This window comes from Rhynchophorus ferrugineus, unplaced genomic scaffold, assembly GCF_030347505.1.
Source record: "Rhynchophorus ferrugineus isolate W39M unplaced genomic scaffold, kcgeb_rfMv2 rfM11, whole genome shotgun sequence".
NCBI lineage: Eukaryota > Metazoa > Arthropoda > Insecta > Coleoptera > Curculionidae > Rhynchophorus > Rhynchophorus ferrugineus.
Window position 1 is genome coordinate 29,019,070 of NW_027472590.1, and position 17,899 is coordinate 29,036,968.

Consider the following 17,899-nt stretch of genomic DNA (forward strand, 5'->3'; position numbering starts at 1 on the left):
CTTTTCATGTAGTATAACACATTTATCTCCAATGTAATTTTGCCATCGCCCCATTTAAACTGTGGGTAATATTCTCATGATTTCTTCTGTTGTATTCCTATAAAAAAAACAACATACTTGTATAGAGGAACACATATGTTAAGTCACACATATCCTTAATCTAGCTAACTTGGGCTCTTTCTTCCAAGCAAAACCACATCTCGTTTTTTATTTCCGCACCTACACTGGATATACAACACAATAATCAAATAAGTATTATAAAAATGTCACAAAAATGCTGAACGTTGTCTATATCAGGCATACAAAAATGGCGTTATAAGAAAACTGCAACAAACAATCGCTTTATAGAAATGAGCCAATCAAATGCCTTGGTAGGACAATTCAAGCGAATCAATCAAAAAAGTTGTCTCAGTACCTGTGTTGATGGGATCACGCAAAACATATCCTCGGTTTCGTCCATAGAGTAAAAAGATGCAACTCAATAGGGGACTCTAGCGCAAAGTTTTGCTTTGCCCAACATCCAGGGGGCGCCAAATGAGCCATTCAAATAATTTTATTGATCAATTAAAATGTCCATTATAGGCACCTGTAAGAAAAACATTTTACTGTAAAGACATTTGATTGGCTCATTAGTAATGCTTGGCACGTGATAGCCTTGACGTCATATTTAATTCACCAATGAAATTTAAATAAAAAATAATATTTTCTGATATAAACTTATGAAATAAAATTAAATATAAATATTAATATAATATTTAAAAATAAATAAATATAAATATAATCTGTAAAAATAAATAAATATCAATATATTCTATAACAACTTTTTCCTTTTTCATATTTGTTTAGTGCCATCAATTTAATAGGACCTATCAGAGTTCTGTCTTTTTGTTCTGTCTTATACTGAAAGCAAACATTGAGTCTTCCCCTCTTAATATTCTATTCACCTGTTCACAAAATTCTATTTCTATTCACAAAATTATATAGAGCACCTTGTTAGTACTTTTAATATTTTATCTGAAAGATCATTATGGAATATACATTTGAATGAATTTACAATTTAATTTACAATTAAATTTATTTATTTTTAGCATTTGGCAAAAATTTTGTTATATTATCGACGTGGCAAAAACAATTATGAACAGAAATGTGACTGTCCTTCAATTTACCTTCTATATCATTTTGATTTTGATCCACTTTCATTTGTACATATTCTGGGCTCGTGGTATTAGTTTCACCATCACTAAATTGTTCATAAGTACTTAAAGCAAAGTTTAAATGTATCACAAAACTGTCGGACATGGTAACGATCATAAATCTGTTTCATGTTTAACCCAACCAGTTTAGGATTTTTTTTTGTATTTTCTACTCATTTCTTAAAGATCGCCTGGTACTTTGTTAACAGAAAACGACAATGTATTTCCTCACTGTCTTTCTATCCTGGCACACAACACTTTCTAGTGCGAGAATGCATTTCAACTAACAACTTGTATATACTAATAAAGTAAAATAATAATTTAATGTATAAACGTTATAAAATGCTAACTACACTGTTCTCTATATAAGACATATTGAAAATGGCGCACAAAATAAACAAACCATAAAATGAAATGAACCAATCAGATCCTCTCGCGGCTCTTAGCATAGAGAATAAAACAAGTAATATGTTAAAAGTAGCGACATCTACATGTTGGACGCTGCGAAACATTTCCCCAAAATTTCCTCTTTGACTATGTGATGTATAGCCTGATGCCAGTTGAATAAAATGACTAACGGCACATGTGGCTGCATACCTGGTCATTTCGTATCTTATCATACAGTGTAAAGTACTTATTTCAATTTTTTTCGAACTTTTGACTCTAGTACGTGTTTTAGGAAAAATATTGATCGGTGTTTCGGTTTTTGTTTCAGTTCTGGTACACACACAGACCTACGTTTGGAGCTTAGTGGTGGCGGTCATCATCGGAGCCGGTAAAGGGCTGAGAACTATTTTCATTGCCCTTGTCATACCCTCCTATGTGCCGTTGGAGCGTCTGCCGGCTGCTTCCGGCCTCCAGCTGGCCACCAGCGGGTTACTCTTTATATTGTTGGGGCCGGTAGTGGGGTGGATCCGTGACGCGGTCGACAACTACGTCATCACGTTGCACTTGTTGAACATCTGCACGTATATCACGGCGGTGACGTGGATAATCGAGGATATCGTCTCGTGGAGGAGGCGGAAACACGTGAAGGCGGAAGATGTCGTCGAGAAGAAACCCACCAAGTCGTTCAAGAGGCCGAAGGCGTGACCCGGCCCCGAGTTAGTGAGCGTGTCGTTTGTTTTTTGTTGTTGTTTTGTTTTTTTCGTAGACGTTTGTAATATATCGACTTTTTGTTTAGTTTTTTTTTAATGATTTCCCTTCCTAATTCATCGTTCGTCATATGAAATGACCTGTACCAAAAGCTCTGATTGAAAAGTGAATGATCTGTGACATCAATCAACGATGTATTGGTGCAGATAGTACTTTACTGCTTGTTTGGTGAAATATATTTAATATATCAGACGTCTGTTAGATTTATTATTCGGGTCTAAAATTATATTTGAAATACGAACACATTTTGGCGTTCTTTAATTAATAACATAACCTCACAAAAATTACAATCTGATAAGAATCATTGAAATAATGATTTATAATAATAATATAGGACGGATGAAGATATTACAAATGCTATTGATTCTATTTTAGTCAAAAGTTAATAACAAGCGTGACATCTAACAAGCGTACGTCATCTAAATTAGTGACATCAAAACGTCGCAATGTTGCCGTATCAGCTCTGAGTTTTGGTTCAGTTTGGCTTTGACACATAATAAAATTCTAATCTAAATAAAATAATTGAACAAAAATATTATCAAAGATAATTTATTTTAACATTATAGTATATCTAAAAACTATAGTTAATTATACAGTCATAATAGTTTATATGTTTAAGCTTTAACCTCTTATTACTATTGCTTTTAAGAATATTGTATACGTTTGACAACCGGACGACTTTGACAGGCTGATTCTTTTACGTGTTTGAACTAATCAGACAGCATTGTGTCTCGTTTCAACTAGAATTAAATGAGAAGGAAAATATTGTCTGATTTTAAAACGAATTTACAAATTGCGACAGGAAACACATTAAAAATCTTGATGACGTAGGTACAAAATAACTTTGGATAGACTATAGTCTATCCATTATTTTATTAATTTGTACATATAAATGGAAATTTCTTTGAAATAATTATATGAAATTATGTTTGTATTGAAGAATTACTCAGTGTTTTTTATATTTCATATAACAGGTCAATTGAAAAGTCCCGGCCTGACACATATTTGGCGCTACTAGAATTAAATCCATATGTTTTTAGGTTAGTCCTAACCCCCAAAAGATGCGTGTATACATTTTACAGCTGTCGGATCATTAGTTTGTTAATTATAGCATTTTGAGTGAAGCAACTTTTGTTATTGTGAAAAAAATAGATACAAAGGAATTTCACGTACTGATAAAATATTGCTTTTTGAGGGAAAAAATACAGTTGAAGCAAAAACACTGCCCGAGGAAAATCAACCATTTAGGATTGGTACGCTAAGTTTATACATGGTGAAATGAACACCGAAGACGGCGAATGCAGTGGACGCCAAAAAGAGGTTGTTACTGACGAAAAACATTTAACAAATCCACAAAATGATTTTGAATGACCGTAAATTGAAATTGAATAAAACAGCAGACACTCTAAAGATATCAACTGAACGTGTACTTCATATCATTCACGAATATTTGGGTATGAGCGAGCTCATTTTTGACCAAAGACAGCGACGAGTTGATGATTCGGAGCACTGTTTGAAGATGATCAAGCCTAATGAACTCGAGTTTTTGAATCGATATGTGACAAAAGATGAAACATGGTTCCAACATTTCACTCCGAAGTTCAATTGACAGCCATCCGAGTGGGCTGCACACGATGAAGTACAACACAGCTCCAAAGTGTGGGAAAACGCAACAGTCGGCTGGCAAGGTTATGGCGACTGTATTTTGAGATGCGTATGGAATAATTTTCAATGACTACCTTGAAAAAGGAAGGACCATCAACAGCGACTGTTACATAGCGTTATTGGACCGTTTTAATGACGAAATCGCCGAAAAACGGCTGCATTTGAAGAAAAAGAAAGTGCTGCTTCATCAAGACAATACACCGTGTCACAAGTCAGTGAAAACGATGGCAAAAATCCGTCCATCCACCGTATTCTCCAGATCTGGCCGCCAGCGACCATTTTCTGTTCTCAGATCTCAAAAGAATGCTCGCTGGGAAGAAATTTTCGTCGAATGAAGATGGGATCGCCGAAACTGAGGTCTATTTTGAAGCAAAGGACAAATAGTACTACAAAAATGGTATCGAAAAGTTGGAGGATCGCTATAATCAGTGTATTACCCTCGAAGGGAATTATCTTGAAAAAAAACTAATTTTGCTAAAAAAATGTGTTTTACTATGGTAGGCCGGGGACTTTTCAATTGACCTGTTAAGATAAACTTAATTTATAAAAAAAAATAAGCTTTTTTGCAATAATTGCAGAACATCTTAAAATTTTTATCAGGAGCGGCCAGCGGTAAGTGTTAGTTCTTGAGAGGGTTTGCCTATATTTTATTCTTTCAATTAATGATATGTTTCAAATACATTTCTGATCGCATACTGAAAATACTGTGAAAACAAGTTTTAGTAACTCTGTTATGGGGGAGACATGATTAATTTAATACATTGTGGTCGAATTTCGATCATAGAGCTATCACTAGTTTATATTATTAGACCGATTACTTATCGTACGGTCCAGGTAGGCGGCGACGACGACAGTGAGCGCGAGCCGGCAACGCCGCCCGCGTTGCAACGGACCAACTGGTAAGGACGATCTCGCGGCGTCTGTTCACCAGTGTCGGGCCAGCAGAGGGGCTCAGTACAGTGCAGCCTGTTCGCGTAAAGTGCGCGCAGCATCTCTCGCGTTACATCTGCCGACGAACGAACGACCATCACCCTTTTTTGTTCTCATCGTTTTATTTTTTTAAATCTCCAACCCGATTAGTACGAGAGTGTGACGGTAAAACATCATCGACGCCATGATACAAACGGACGGCTACAACAGCATCGACCCCTACGTCGACGGTTACATGGAGCAGGAGGAGGAATGGGAGCGCGAGGGTTTGCTCGACCCTGCATGGGAGAAACAACAGAAGAAGGTAGGTCTCTCGCGCCGGGACTAAATGACAACCTAACCCAACTTTTACCGACTTGAGCGGGTCGCGATTTTATACGGCCGACAAAGGTGTCTCCACGGCCCACGGCGATTCATTTCGTACGGTCGTACACAAAGGGGGTTCGTTGTCGCGAGGGTACCTTCGTATCGCACAGGGTTGCCAAACCTCAACACGTATTCATCGAACATTCAATAAAAATAACGATTCCTAGCGTTATCTAAAAATATCCGCTATAAAGAAAATTGTTACATTTAACGCGAAGGTTTTACATAACTTTTCATCTAGGTTGTTTGTTGTTCGGTGCTCGATATGACGGGGATTTTCACGTTTCGATACAAGTCGCAATCGTAACTGGAAATAATTGTATATATCGGCAAGCAGATACTTAAACATCGCAACATTTTATCGACAATTGCTCGATTTATCGAAACATCAATAAATTTCAGGGATGACAGGATTTGTTATTAATCGTAAGGACATTTTGTTTAGATATGCGAACACGTTTTTTTTTCTACCGATACTTTTCCTTTTACTTTCCAAACAAAAAGTGGACAAGGTTATTCTTCTGGTACCTGAAGTACAACAAAAAACTTTCAAGAGGAGTGAATGTCGAAACTACCGTTATTTCTTACCAATAATGATAGGCAATCCAACGATGCCTATTTAACACAATACGCCTTACATATTTGTTTGTGTTGTCGTAAGCGGTTACCCTGGTGATACGATATTTTCATTTGTTTATATTTACTGATTACTGATTTATTTTATTAATATTTATTCGGCAGTTTTATGTCAATGTCAAATTTAATTTCTACAACCGACAAGAGAATACATTTATTTCAATGCACACTCTATATTTTCGACCCATAATTCAACTTCTATATAAGGATATTCTTTAAACGATTCTATCATTGCAACTATCTCTTTCGCCCAGTGAGCCGATATTGGTCAAGGCTAGATTTCGGATATCGGTGAGTTACTGGGTGTTGTCACGAACAGCCTATATGCATAAAAACAATTATACGGGCACAATTAAATTATTTAAATCGCCGCCAATTTGTGGAGACAAAAAAACCTGTCAACTGGAATTAGTTTATTTTATTTATACGCCAGTTGCCTAACTTTTTGGCAGTTTGACAAGCTCGATGTACTCGGCCGTCCTGGGGGTTGTTTATCGTTAAATATTTGACAGTTATGGGATCGAACTTTCAACCTCGCCTTAATTTTATCGGTAGTAACTTAGCCGTCGACATGTTATGGTCGCATTTCTCTTTTGACTGATTATTATGCCGTTTTTGCGATAAATCCAAGCGCGTTTGTATGAAATTACTTGGCAGAAATAATTTTTCTTGTTATAAAAAAGTTTATATTACCCGCTTTAACGGTGTCAATCAAATCAATAGCCCTAGTCAAAAGTTGTTTAAAATCTGTTTATGTTCGAAGATCGAAGACTAAAATATTTCGTGAAAAATCGGTGTCATTGAAAATTTCATTTTTAGAATATCTGGAGATTTATTATGATCATAAAAACGGAACGTTCTAAATTTATTTTTATCTGGATTAAACACAAATAGTACTAAATTCTATCGATGATCTTATTGTATAATTTAATTGGGATTTTACTAATGTTGTATATTTATTATTGATATTCTTTGAGATTTACATGGTGTTTGTTATCATGGTTTGTTGTATGAAACTTATTATCTTTGGTGAAATTGTTTTATGATGTAACTTTTGTACTCACTTAAATAAATAAAATGAAATTTGATCTGAATTTGAAATAAGATTAATTTAGTTTATACTAAAATAATTTTAATATATTCATTAATTCAATTAATTTTTTTGGAGGTTTTGTCTATATTTTCAGATAATTTATTTACTATTTTAAGACATTGAAGCCTAAAAGTTCAATGCATAGGATAATTGGTTGATAATGAATGGTGGTTTGAATGCCATTTCATTTTCATACCGCTCAGACTTTGGCCTTTAACTATATATACACATATAATTATATAATACTTATATAACGGTGGGTTTATTTCGGTTGGCTATTTGTTATCATTAAAATAATTAAGCGTTCGGTTACGAAAAGAAAAATAGATAAAAATATTCCCGACATAAAATAAGTGGTGATTGCTGGACCCGCATCTGATTTTCTGAAATTTTATCTGTTTTGCTATTTTTGGCAGCAGGACTGCGAGATCCTTGAAATAAATGTGGTGATGTAACGAAGAAAATAGAGTACGTCAGCTGCATGGACCCTGGCTATTTTTTTCGCTGAACACAGTATCGCTGGTTCGGCGAATATTGACATTTGGTTTCGAGCGGATCATCTTTTTTACTGTTATTTTCAGGGAAACAACCATACTGTTTCGCAGAGTAACACCAGCGATCTGCTAGATATGCACGATATACAGTAAGAGTTTCCAGTAGCGAGATAGAATGCACTTTTGAGTATACGCGATTGCGTATGCCGTTATCTGACTAATTTTAAATGATTTTTGTAGCTGAATATAATTAATCGAACTAATATCCATCATTTCAGGGTTTGGCTAATTTTATCTCAGCCCGAAGGGACAGCTAATCCAGATTAAATATTTCAATTTCTGTATCTTAATAACCATGGCTTAAAAGGTGGTTTTATCAGTTCGTTGCAGGAATAATTTAACAAGAATAAACGTTAAACTAATCTTACTCGATTTTTGCACGTATTGTGACGTCCTAAACGTCCAGCCGTTGAATCTTTTTGCATATTTCGAGAATTTAAAGTGTATAATATCGTCGTGTCTGTAAAGTATCGTATTTAGACATCACGAACTAGTGTCACTCTATGATTTATTAATAGAATAGCCACGGTCACTAGTATATTATATGTTTTTTTGGTATTGTTCAAGTTATATAATCGATGCATCTGTCGATTATATCGAGATATTTTGACTAATATCGATTATGACCTTCTAGTATGTCAGACAGTCTGACACAAGAGAAAAGGAAATTGCTTGATGGCCGCGGTGATTCATATATTTACAATGATGTAATTTATATGTGTAATAACAAGGATTAACTATCAGAGTCTCGCCAGTAACCAGGCTGTGTAAGACCGGATGACCATGGTTTGAAGCTACAGATCTAGTCTGGAGGAATTCTGGTTGATAAAAAGACTCTAATAAGATATGATTTAAAGAAGTGGCCTAAAATACGAATGGATTAAAACGTTATCTGTGGCATTACGGTCATAATTAAATCTATTAATTAATTAACCTGTCAAAACATTCTTTTCTTTCTCATGTGAATACAAATTCTATAAAAAAATATTTCTGTAAAAAATATATTTTAGATTGCAATTGCAGATAATCAAGAGTTTCATTTATGTATATAGTGCTTTGTATTGTTTTATATATTATATTCCTTTCTATTATATATTCTTCAGTGTTTTTATTCCTTTTACGATCTGTAAAAGGTATATTATTAATATTCTGTTTCATGTCCAACAACATGTATGTTATGAAATAAGAGTTATTCAAAATTAGATCAAAAGATAGTCCAGGCATGAATTTTTGGTATTTTATGAAGTGAAATAAAAAAAATCAATATATTTATTCTCCATATTTTACTAGATATTTAATTAATGTTTGAAGAATTTCTAAGTGGTGAATAAGTGGGGTAGTCTCAAAAAAAGCCAAAATTTTCAATCTAGAGAAGTTTGTACAAAATAAAAAAGTCAAACAAGGTTAAAAAAAAGCCAAAAGAACCTTATTGTAAACAATTTATTAGGTTAGATTTTCTGATTCCTATATTATGCATCACAGGTTGCATACCCCTAGAGAATAATCGCAGTAATTGAATGAATATTTTGATTCATTTATCAAAAATGTGTTTAGCAAAGAAAAAAAGTGAAAAAAAATTAAAAATACAAATAGCAAATATGGGGAGTCCCAAAAAATTCAAAAAAGAACATTCCTAATATGAAGAAGTTCTGCTATTGTTCAAAATAAAAGAGTCAAACAATATTTTTTTCGCTGTTAGACTGTTTTAATTTTTTTTAATACTAGTTAAATTTGTTACAGTAGAACCTGAGATGTCATGTCAACCCTTTCTAAAGATGTAGTTCCGAGAAAAACAGCAATATCTCGGAAAATAATTTAAATTTTAAAAAATCCTAAAGGCATATTTTGGCTTAAGGGTTAAGCTCTGAAAGTATGAAGTAGATTTTTAAAATGTCAAGACCTTCATTCCAAGAAACCCATTGAAAACAATTAGGTTATATATTCTGATTCCTATATTGCGCATTGTGGGTTGTATATACCTAGAAAATATTCGAGTTCTACACTTTTTGGCTTATAATGAGTGGTTATGAAGCAATTGAATGAATATTTTGATACATTTATCGAAACATTTGTTTACCGATATCGAGTTACACCGATAATATTTGCTAAACTTTACATTCAAACGTTCGTTTTGGTTTTATTTGTTTTTTTTTTCGGTGTCTCGGTTATCTATAAGTGAAACCGGTGATTCATGGGTTCTTGAAGTTTGTTTTCGCGAAAAACCGTAAAACGGTTCCACCGAGATTCGTATTATTAGTCCGACCCGACGCTGCTGTTTTGATATAGTTATTACTTCATCTGTTACACACATCTCGGTCCGGCGGAATTCTCGGGGGGAGGCGACGCGGCAACGTCGCGTCGACGCTCGTAGGAGTCGGGCGTCGGATTTCGGGCGTCGCCTCGCCTGCCCAAAAATGGCATCACTGCGCGCCCGCTAACGGTCGTCCGAACATCGACGGGGATTCGCTTTCAGACCGCTCGATCGTTATCTGGGTCGGGACCCGGGATGCTGTTTGTCGCGGAATACCCGCCGGTAACCCGGCCGTATATCACCCCCCGTCTCTGGATCTATAGTTGCCCATTTTGTCATCTAACCGTTCCTCCGCCAATTTACCACAAAAATATATAAATTAAAATTGTGAAAAATTGGCGAAGGAATAAAATGTTTCATCGATATACTCGTTAATAGCCGAATTATTGCGGTTTTCGAAAGAATCAACGATCGATTGGCGCAACCTATTGCAACGAAGACCTATTAATCATCGATATCAGTTATAATTTGCTAGCAATTAATACATTTCTTGGCAGAAGACCCGCGGCGCAATCACTGTGGGATTTCTCAATTATATCATCCTACATTTTTTTGTGGTTCTATTAATATTCCGACATCGATTGCATATATCACTAATACGAGGGTTATTCTCAATGTTATTTTTAAGGTTCCACCTGTTTTTTTTTCAACGATTTATTAACATACGGTTCTATTAATATTTTATAGGTTATAAGAAATTATGATTTATCCTAATCCGGTGTAATTTATGTGTTTTTCTGTCTTCTTTATTTTTTTTTAATATTGCCTTAATATGTTCACAGTATCATAAGAATTACCTCATATTTTGATCGCCAAGATTACAAATAACAACAGTGACAATTTTTTGCTTCAAAATATTCAATAAAATTATTCTCTCTCTAGTGTTATTGAGTTATTTAGTGTATACCGACGCTAATTGTGGAATGCTCAAAATTTAATTTTCAACATTCATTACTTTAGTCAATTGGGTTGAATTGACGATTCTGATGTCAGGAACAAAGTATGATCTGAAGGAGCAAAAAAGTTCGAAGACCGTGAAGTGAAAGACCTGCTTGTGCTTGAATTGCTAAATAACTTTGAGACAACTTAGCAGTTGATGAATCAACTCTTTCCAAATTTTTATATACAATGGGAAAGATCCAAAAAGTGGGAACATGTCTACCTCTATCCACTATAACAATCTCAAGCTCATAAGACATGAATTAAACTAGGAAAATCAGCAGAATTATTCTTTTACATGGCAATCTCAAACACGGAGCCGTCTGATTACCACTTCTTCAGATCATTGCATTGCTCAATTTGCTGGCGTAGTTACGAAATGCTGAAAATTTGCAAAAATGGTTCGCAGCCAAATCAGATCGACACGGTATCGTCAAAGATGTAAGAAATAATGAAAAATATTTTGATTAATATATATTGCACCAATCTTTCTCAATATATGCCTTCTTAAAACGAGGAAATGATCAAAATACACCCAAGCACTTGATACAGTTAGAACAAATCACCGATTATAATATATTTGTGGTTTAACTGTAGCCTTTCAAATAATGTTTGATGTAACAAGATTGCAAATGAACACCGCAAAAAAATAAAACAAAGAAACAAGAGAAAGGTAGCAATGTTTTGTCAAAATTTGGTTGGTTCATTTCGGCGACGGTTATTATTTACGGATCGAATGTCAACGAAGTTACCAGTGGTTTAATGTTTTTTTCTCAAGAGCAAGACTGTAAAATTTTATAGTTGTATCATAACTGTTAACATAATAACAATTAAATAGTGCGGGGAACTTTCTCTTGTGTATTATACTAATAGTAATATTCTAAAAGTTAAGTTTTACCCTATCAAACCCTAGTTAGCTTTTAACCAAGAAAGAAGTAATTCTTTTAGATCATACGTCAGTAGGTACTAATTGTTAAGCTCTTAGCCTTCTGGCAAATATCTGGCAATTTTTTTCTTACTTTAATTGTTTTACCTCTCAGTTATTTGATTTCTTCCATGGTTAATGTTCTTTCTCTGGATAATATTTGGGTACATTTGAAATTATACTCATATCTAAATACAAATTGCAAAAAAAAAAAATTTCAAAGCTTCCATGTTATTTAAACAAATATCAGCATTAAAAGACGTCTTGGTCCACCACACTTTTGTTGATAAGTTGCCCAGAAATTTTTGGTTATCATGTAACCATTTTATCATCAGAACAGACCACATCTGCGTTAAGAGTTTACAGTCTAGAGTCATTCAATAGTAATTGAACGTATTTTTTGAATAGAAAGTTGATACATTACCGTAGAATACAGAATAAAAGAGATTATTGCTTCCATCTGACTAGATGATATCCAGATTATTTTAAGTAACAAATATTTGCTTTGCTTTGTTCACCAATGCTGCAGTGCTGCAAACTGTCATTAGTTTATCTGATTTATCATCATGAGCATTGTAACTGATTTTCTTTTGCAGTTTGTAGAAATTCACCACTGTAGACAATTATCTTTCTTAGTAATATATATTTTAAAGACAGGGGTTATTACAACAAAATTACATCCGTCAAGTTTGTCATTTATAGAAACTATAACATGTCGAAGTAAGTTTTGATTTATCCATAAGAAATGAAGATCTAAGTAGCAACTGGTTAACTGATCAGGCCTTAAATCTGACGAATATGTCGAGTAGAATAAGGTTTTTTATTGAAACATTTCTATATACTATTTTATATCACATGCTACAATATAATTTGAAAGCATTTTTATTTCTGTTAGTTGCTGCCATGAATTTTAATCAGTGTCTTCCATTGGTAAAAAAGTATCGGTGAAAACAATTGTTAAAGCAATTTAAAAATGGTAAATTGGATAATGTTGATATTTCCCTACATAAAATAATGGTTTTCCATTTAGAATTATTCAGTTATTCAGTGTATAGAGGGCTAATTAAGATATATTCAAAATGGTAATCTTCGACCTGTATTACTTTTGTTGTTTGTTTTGAAGAAACCTGTCCCTGAAACCCAAAATAAAATGCCCCTGTTGATAAAAAATGGTCTGGAGGACCAAAATAGTTCAAAGGCAATGAATTGTAAGATTTATTGGACGAAAATCCACCTTGAATGGTTAAAGAGCTTCCAAGCAGCTTCACAATCAACTGATGATTCAACCATTTCCAGGGTTGGGGAAAGTCCTACCACACTAATTGACTGAAAACCTTTTTTTAACTGATGGTATCTTCTTTTGACGAAGGAAGAAGGCTTTTTGCTGATGATTTTGATAGGATAGTTCCAAATGTGATTATAAAATGAAACTGATAATACCATAATTGCCACTGATTAGAAGTCTGAAGAAGATAGATTAGGCTAGTAGGTCGGTTACAGAAAGGTATGAATTACATTTCTGATAAAATCTTTGATTTATCTTTTTTTTCCGACGGTAATAATCAATTAACATCTAAATTCCTTTCCATGTTTTTGTAACGCGTTAACAATGACGCAAAAACCTCATTATGTACCGAACAGAAAACAAACAGGATTGATCAATACTCGAATAACGCGAATTTCCTGAAGGAAAATAGAAAGCCGGCGGTGACATTTACCGAAGACTTCCGTCGTTTTTTTTTCTCTCAGGTCGAAAAAAAAATTCCTCCCATTTGATCCAGTTTATTGTGTCCGGTAAATAATTAGTCGATTACAGCACAATGGCGATATATATATGTAACAAAATGAAAAAATAACCTTGTTGCGGTAGTCTTGGGTAGGGATACAATACGAGTTCACCTTTAAACAACCTTTTTCACTTTCATATAAACTAAAAGGTAAACTATTCGCAGAACAATCGATATTGTGAGCGAGAGTTATAGATCTGGATTTGAAATGGGATTATTCTAATGGTTTTCAGTTTATTTAGGTCACCGTTGTTTTGACGTAAAGCTAATTAAATACATCTATATTATTGTGGTTTCTTTTTGGATATTAAAAAAGCGAAGAGACAATATCAATCGAAGTTATAGAGAATATTTGGCGGTGGAAGAGAGATATTTAATAAAGTGGTTTCGCATGATTATACTATTTATTGTATATATTTATTTATGTATATATTTTTCGGCTATTATAGTCAAATTGTAATAACTAGTTAGCAAATACCCACTCTTAACCTCACTGTATATATATTTGTCTTTTTGGATCTACAAAAAATTGAAGAGCTAATATCAGTACGTTTCAGAAACTATTAGCGGTGGAAGAAAAATATTTAATAAAGTAATTTCGAATGGTCATATATTATTTCTTGTTCTTTTATTTCCATACTTCCATTTTCGTCTTCGTATCCACTTTATTTCTGTGGTCACTGTACAGCATACAGTACTCTAGTTATTTAAGGGAGTAGTCTAGTCTAGATGTTTATATCTTTTCAAAATTTAAATTATTTTTGAAAATATAGCTGTTTTAGTGACGGGACTTCTAAAAACTAAAATACCCCCTTAATTCTTATTATTATTGTTTCCTCATTGTTCAGTCGCAGTTTTTATCTTACTATAGTTACCAAATACAACATTTCTAGAACTCATTCATTATTGCTGGTCTTCTTGCCACAGTACGTTGCCAAGTTTATTCAATTAACATTCTCGTTTAACTGCTAAGCTGTCTGACAGTTTTCTTCGAGAGTTTGAACGGAGTTTTCGTCCAATATATCTGGCAATTCGTCGTATTCAGATGTTTTTTAGTTCTTTGAGCTGCTCTTTGTCAAGGACATCAAAATAACCACATTTAAATCGCTGAAACTAAAACCTACAATTGGAATATGACGAGTCAACGTCGTCATATGTTTCTAAAAGTGTTTGATGATCTTTGGCGGGAGGATTTCCTCAACTCAAACAACAAGTAATGCATGTCGAAAATACAATTTTGAGCGTACCATCAATAGCCCCTGTATACAGTGAATGACTCAATAATAATAAATGGAAAACTCTTTATTTGATGTAGAGAAAAGTCAAAACCATCAATTTTAAGAGTTAGGTTAGGTTGTTTATCAGTTATTACATTAATAACTTCGCATTTTCACCAATAGATATCGCTTATCAAAATAGATGGATGTTCATCAGTGGGTATAGTCTATCCAAAGTTTTTTTAGTAATGCATCATGGATATTTGTGACGTCGAAATATTGCAATGTTGCCGAATTATGAATTTTTGTTTTTGTTCAGTTTAGCTTTGACATACAAAAAATTCTAATCTAAATAAAATAATTCAACAAAATCATTATGAAATGTAATTTATTTTAACATTATCGCAAATCTAAGATCTCCGATCTAATCTATAATGTATCTATATATAAATATAAGTAAATCTATCTCCTTCGATAATATATCGAAGGATTTAAAACTACAATTAAGACACAGCTATAATAGTTTGTAGGTTAGATTTGTTTTGTTTACATTGAACTCTTTTCCACACCATCCATGAGATAGAGTTTCTAGGCGCCTTTTTTATGTAGTGGTATCCCCTGGAGGTCTAATCCACCTAATTAACAATTGTATATCTGAGAAACGTATCTTACTTTAGTACTTTTTTCGTTTAGTTCTTGTTTCCTTCAATAATTTACTTGTCAAGTCATCTTGGTATCACTATATATTATATTTATTCTGCTACTATCTGTGTACACCAGTCTTTATAAAATTAATCACTGAATTATGTCTAATGCATTTACCATATCTACAAAAAAGTTAGTATTCAGTCTCTCCTCATACGTTGTAACCTAATGCTCATGTTTAATTTTGAACTATTACAATTATATCTGTGCACTCAAATCTTTCACGCCCATTTTTACAATACCATTTTCTACAGTTATATTCAATTAATTATATGCATACCTTTAGTTGTTTCTACTCTCATCACTCTGTCTCGGGAATTTCTAGCATTGCACAGCATTCTCACATATCCTGAAAGTTTCTTTCAGTCACTTTCACATTCCCACTCATTGTCCAATTCAATCACTAAACTGTTAATTTCTAATCTGTCTGAAACATGTTCACAATTCCAGCATTTATCAATTACCTCCTCTGTATATCTAATCGAGTCCATCCAAACCCAAGGTATTATGGTTGGCATTTTTAAACAAAGTAATATGATATAGTAAGCAGTGACTTAAATTATCAAAATAATCAAAAGGGTAAAATAATATTTGTCGGTCATAACCTGTAGTAATTATAACTAATACTTTGAATAATTTAGCGTAAATCTGACACATCAGACGGCGACCGGCTGTCAGATGTATGAAAAATTCTTGAAAGCAATAGTGATAAGAGATTTTAACTCTTACCTATAAATTATTGTGGCTGCATAATTAACTGTGGTTTTTAGATTTACTATAATGTTAAAATAAATTATATTTCATAATATTTTTGTTCAATTATTTTATTTAGATTAGAATTTTCTTGTATGTCAAAGCCGAACTGAACTAAAACTCAGAGTTCGGCAACATTGCAGTGTTTCGACGTCACAAATATCCATGATGCATTACTAAAAAAACTTTGAATCGACTATATATAGTTCCTGATATTATAGCCTCTTCTTTATGAATAATATGTAATATATAGTATTAGTTTTAATTGTAATTCTGATACTAGCGTTTTACTGTAAGAATTAACAATGATAATTAAATGCGGTAGACTACTTCCCAATTTAGCGCAGTTCGTGGAAATAAGTCTAACCATTAATAAAGTAGACTTTCTATGGTTTGCTAACTACTTTCTAAATATTGCGTTAATATACTATTAGTTCTGGATCGATTTTATATGAAGATACTATTTAAAGTAAAAATATTTTTTTATTAATTATTCACTTACCTCTATCAACCATTACTTCAGTTTTTGTGACTATATATGTTAAGAGATATATACCGAGTTAGTCGATAATTTGTGTTAATACTATTGAAACCTTTTGAATCATTTTTATGCAAACATTAGTAATGAATATATAATCTATGTTGTTTTTTGTCTTATGTAGAAATTACCACTACCAAAACGTCAAGATATAGATTTCACTAAAGCCTTTAATACGTCAATTGATAGTCGATAGTAAAACACATTTTTTTGGCAAAATTAGTTTTTTTTAATTCAACATAATTCCCTTCAAGGGCGATACAATGATTATAGCAACTCTCCAACTTTTTGATACCACATTTGTAGTACGATTTGTCCTTTGCTTCAAAATAGGCCTGAGTTTCGGTGATCACCTCTTCATTCGACGAAAATTTCTTCACTGAGAGCATTCTTTTGAGATCTGAGAAAAGGCAGGAAATAGTCGCTGGGGGGCAGATCTGGAGAATAGGGTGGATGAGGAAACAATTGGAAGCCCAATTTATGGATTTTTGTCATCGTTTTCACTGACTTGTGACACGGCGCATTGTGCTGGTGAAGCAGCGGGTTCACCGTATGCAGTCCATTCCGGTGACTGTCGATTGGACCATGTTTCATCCATTGTCATATATCGACGCAAAAACTCGAGTTTATTACGCTTGATCATCTTCAAGCACTGCTCCGAATCATCCACTCGTTGTTTTTGGTCAAAAGTGAGCTCGCGCGGCACCCACTTTGCACAAAACTTTCTCATACCTAAATATTCGTAAATAATATGATGTACACGTGCAGTTGATATCTTTAGAGTGTCTGCTATTTCATTCAATTTCAATTTACTATCATTCAAAATCATTTTGTGGATTTTTTAAATGTTTTCATCGGTAACAACCTCTTTTGGGCGTTCACCGTCTTCGGTGCTCATTTCACCACATCTAAACTGAGCATACCAATCCTTGATTGTTGATTTTCCTGGGGCAGTGTCCGGAAACTCGGCATCAAGCCAAGTTTTTGCTTCAACTGTATTGTTCCCTTCAAAAAGCAATATTTTATCAACACACGAAATTCTTTTTTATCCATTTTTTCACAATAACAAAAGTTGCTTCGCTCACAATGCTATAATTCACAAACTAATGATCCGAGAACAGTCGAATTTATA

The 17,899-nt window shown here is 33.6% G+C and overlaps 2 protein-coding genes across 6 annotated transcripts in view; both read left to right on the plus strand.

Moving 5' to 3' along the window:
• LOC143205191 (uncharacterized) overlaps positions 1-2,375 on the plus strand; it is a 31,492-nt gene extending 29,117 nt beyond the window's left edge. For all 3 annotated transcript variants that reach the window (XM_076418322.1, XM_076418324.1, XM_076418323.1), the window contains exon 9: positions 1,909-2,375. In XM_076418322.1, coding sequence (XP_076274437.1) covers positions 1,909-2,285 — 377 coding nt within the window. In that variant the 3' untranslated portion in view covers positions 2,286-2,375. The remainder of the gene's footprint in view (positions 1-1,908) is intronic.
• A 2,558-nt stretch (positions 2,376-4,933) lies between these two features.
• Positions 4,934-17,899, plus strand: part of Actn (alpha actinin) — a 64,887-nt gene continuing 51,921 nt past the window's right edge. For 2 of the 3 annotated variants that reach the window (XM_076418303.1, XM_076418304.1), the window contains exon 1: positions 5,105-5,247. In XM_076418303.1, the coding sequence (XP_076274418.1) occupies positions 5,128-5,247 (120 nt within the window). In that variant the 5' untranslated portion in view covers positions 5,105-5,127. Of the gene's footprint in view, positions 5,248-17,899 lie in introns of all 3 variants that reach the window. The other variant, XM_076418302.1, reaches the window with a different exon arrangement.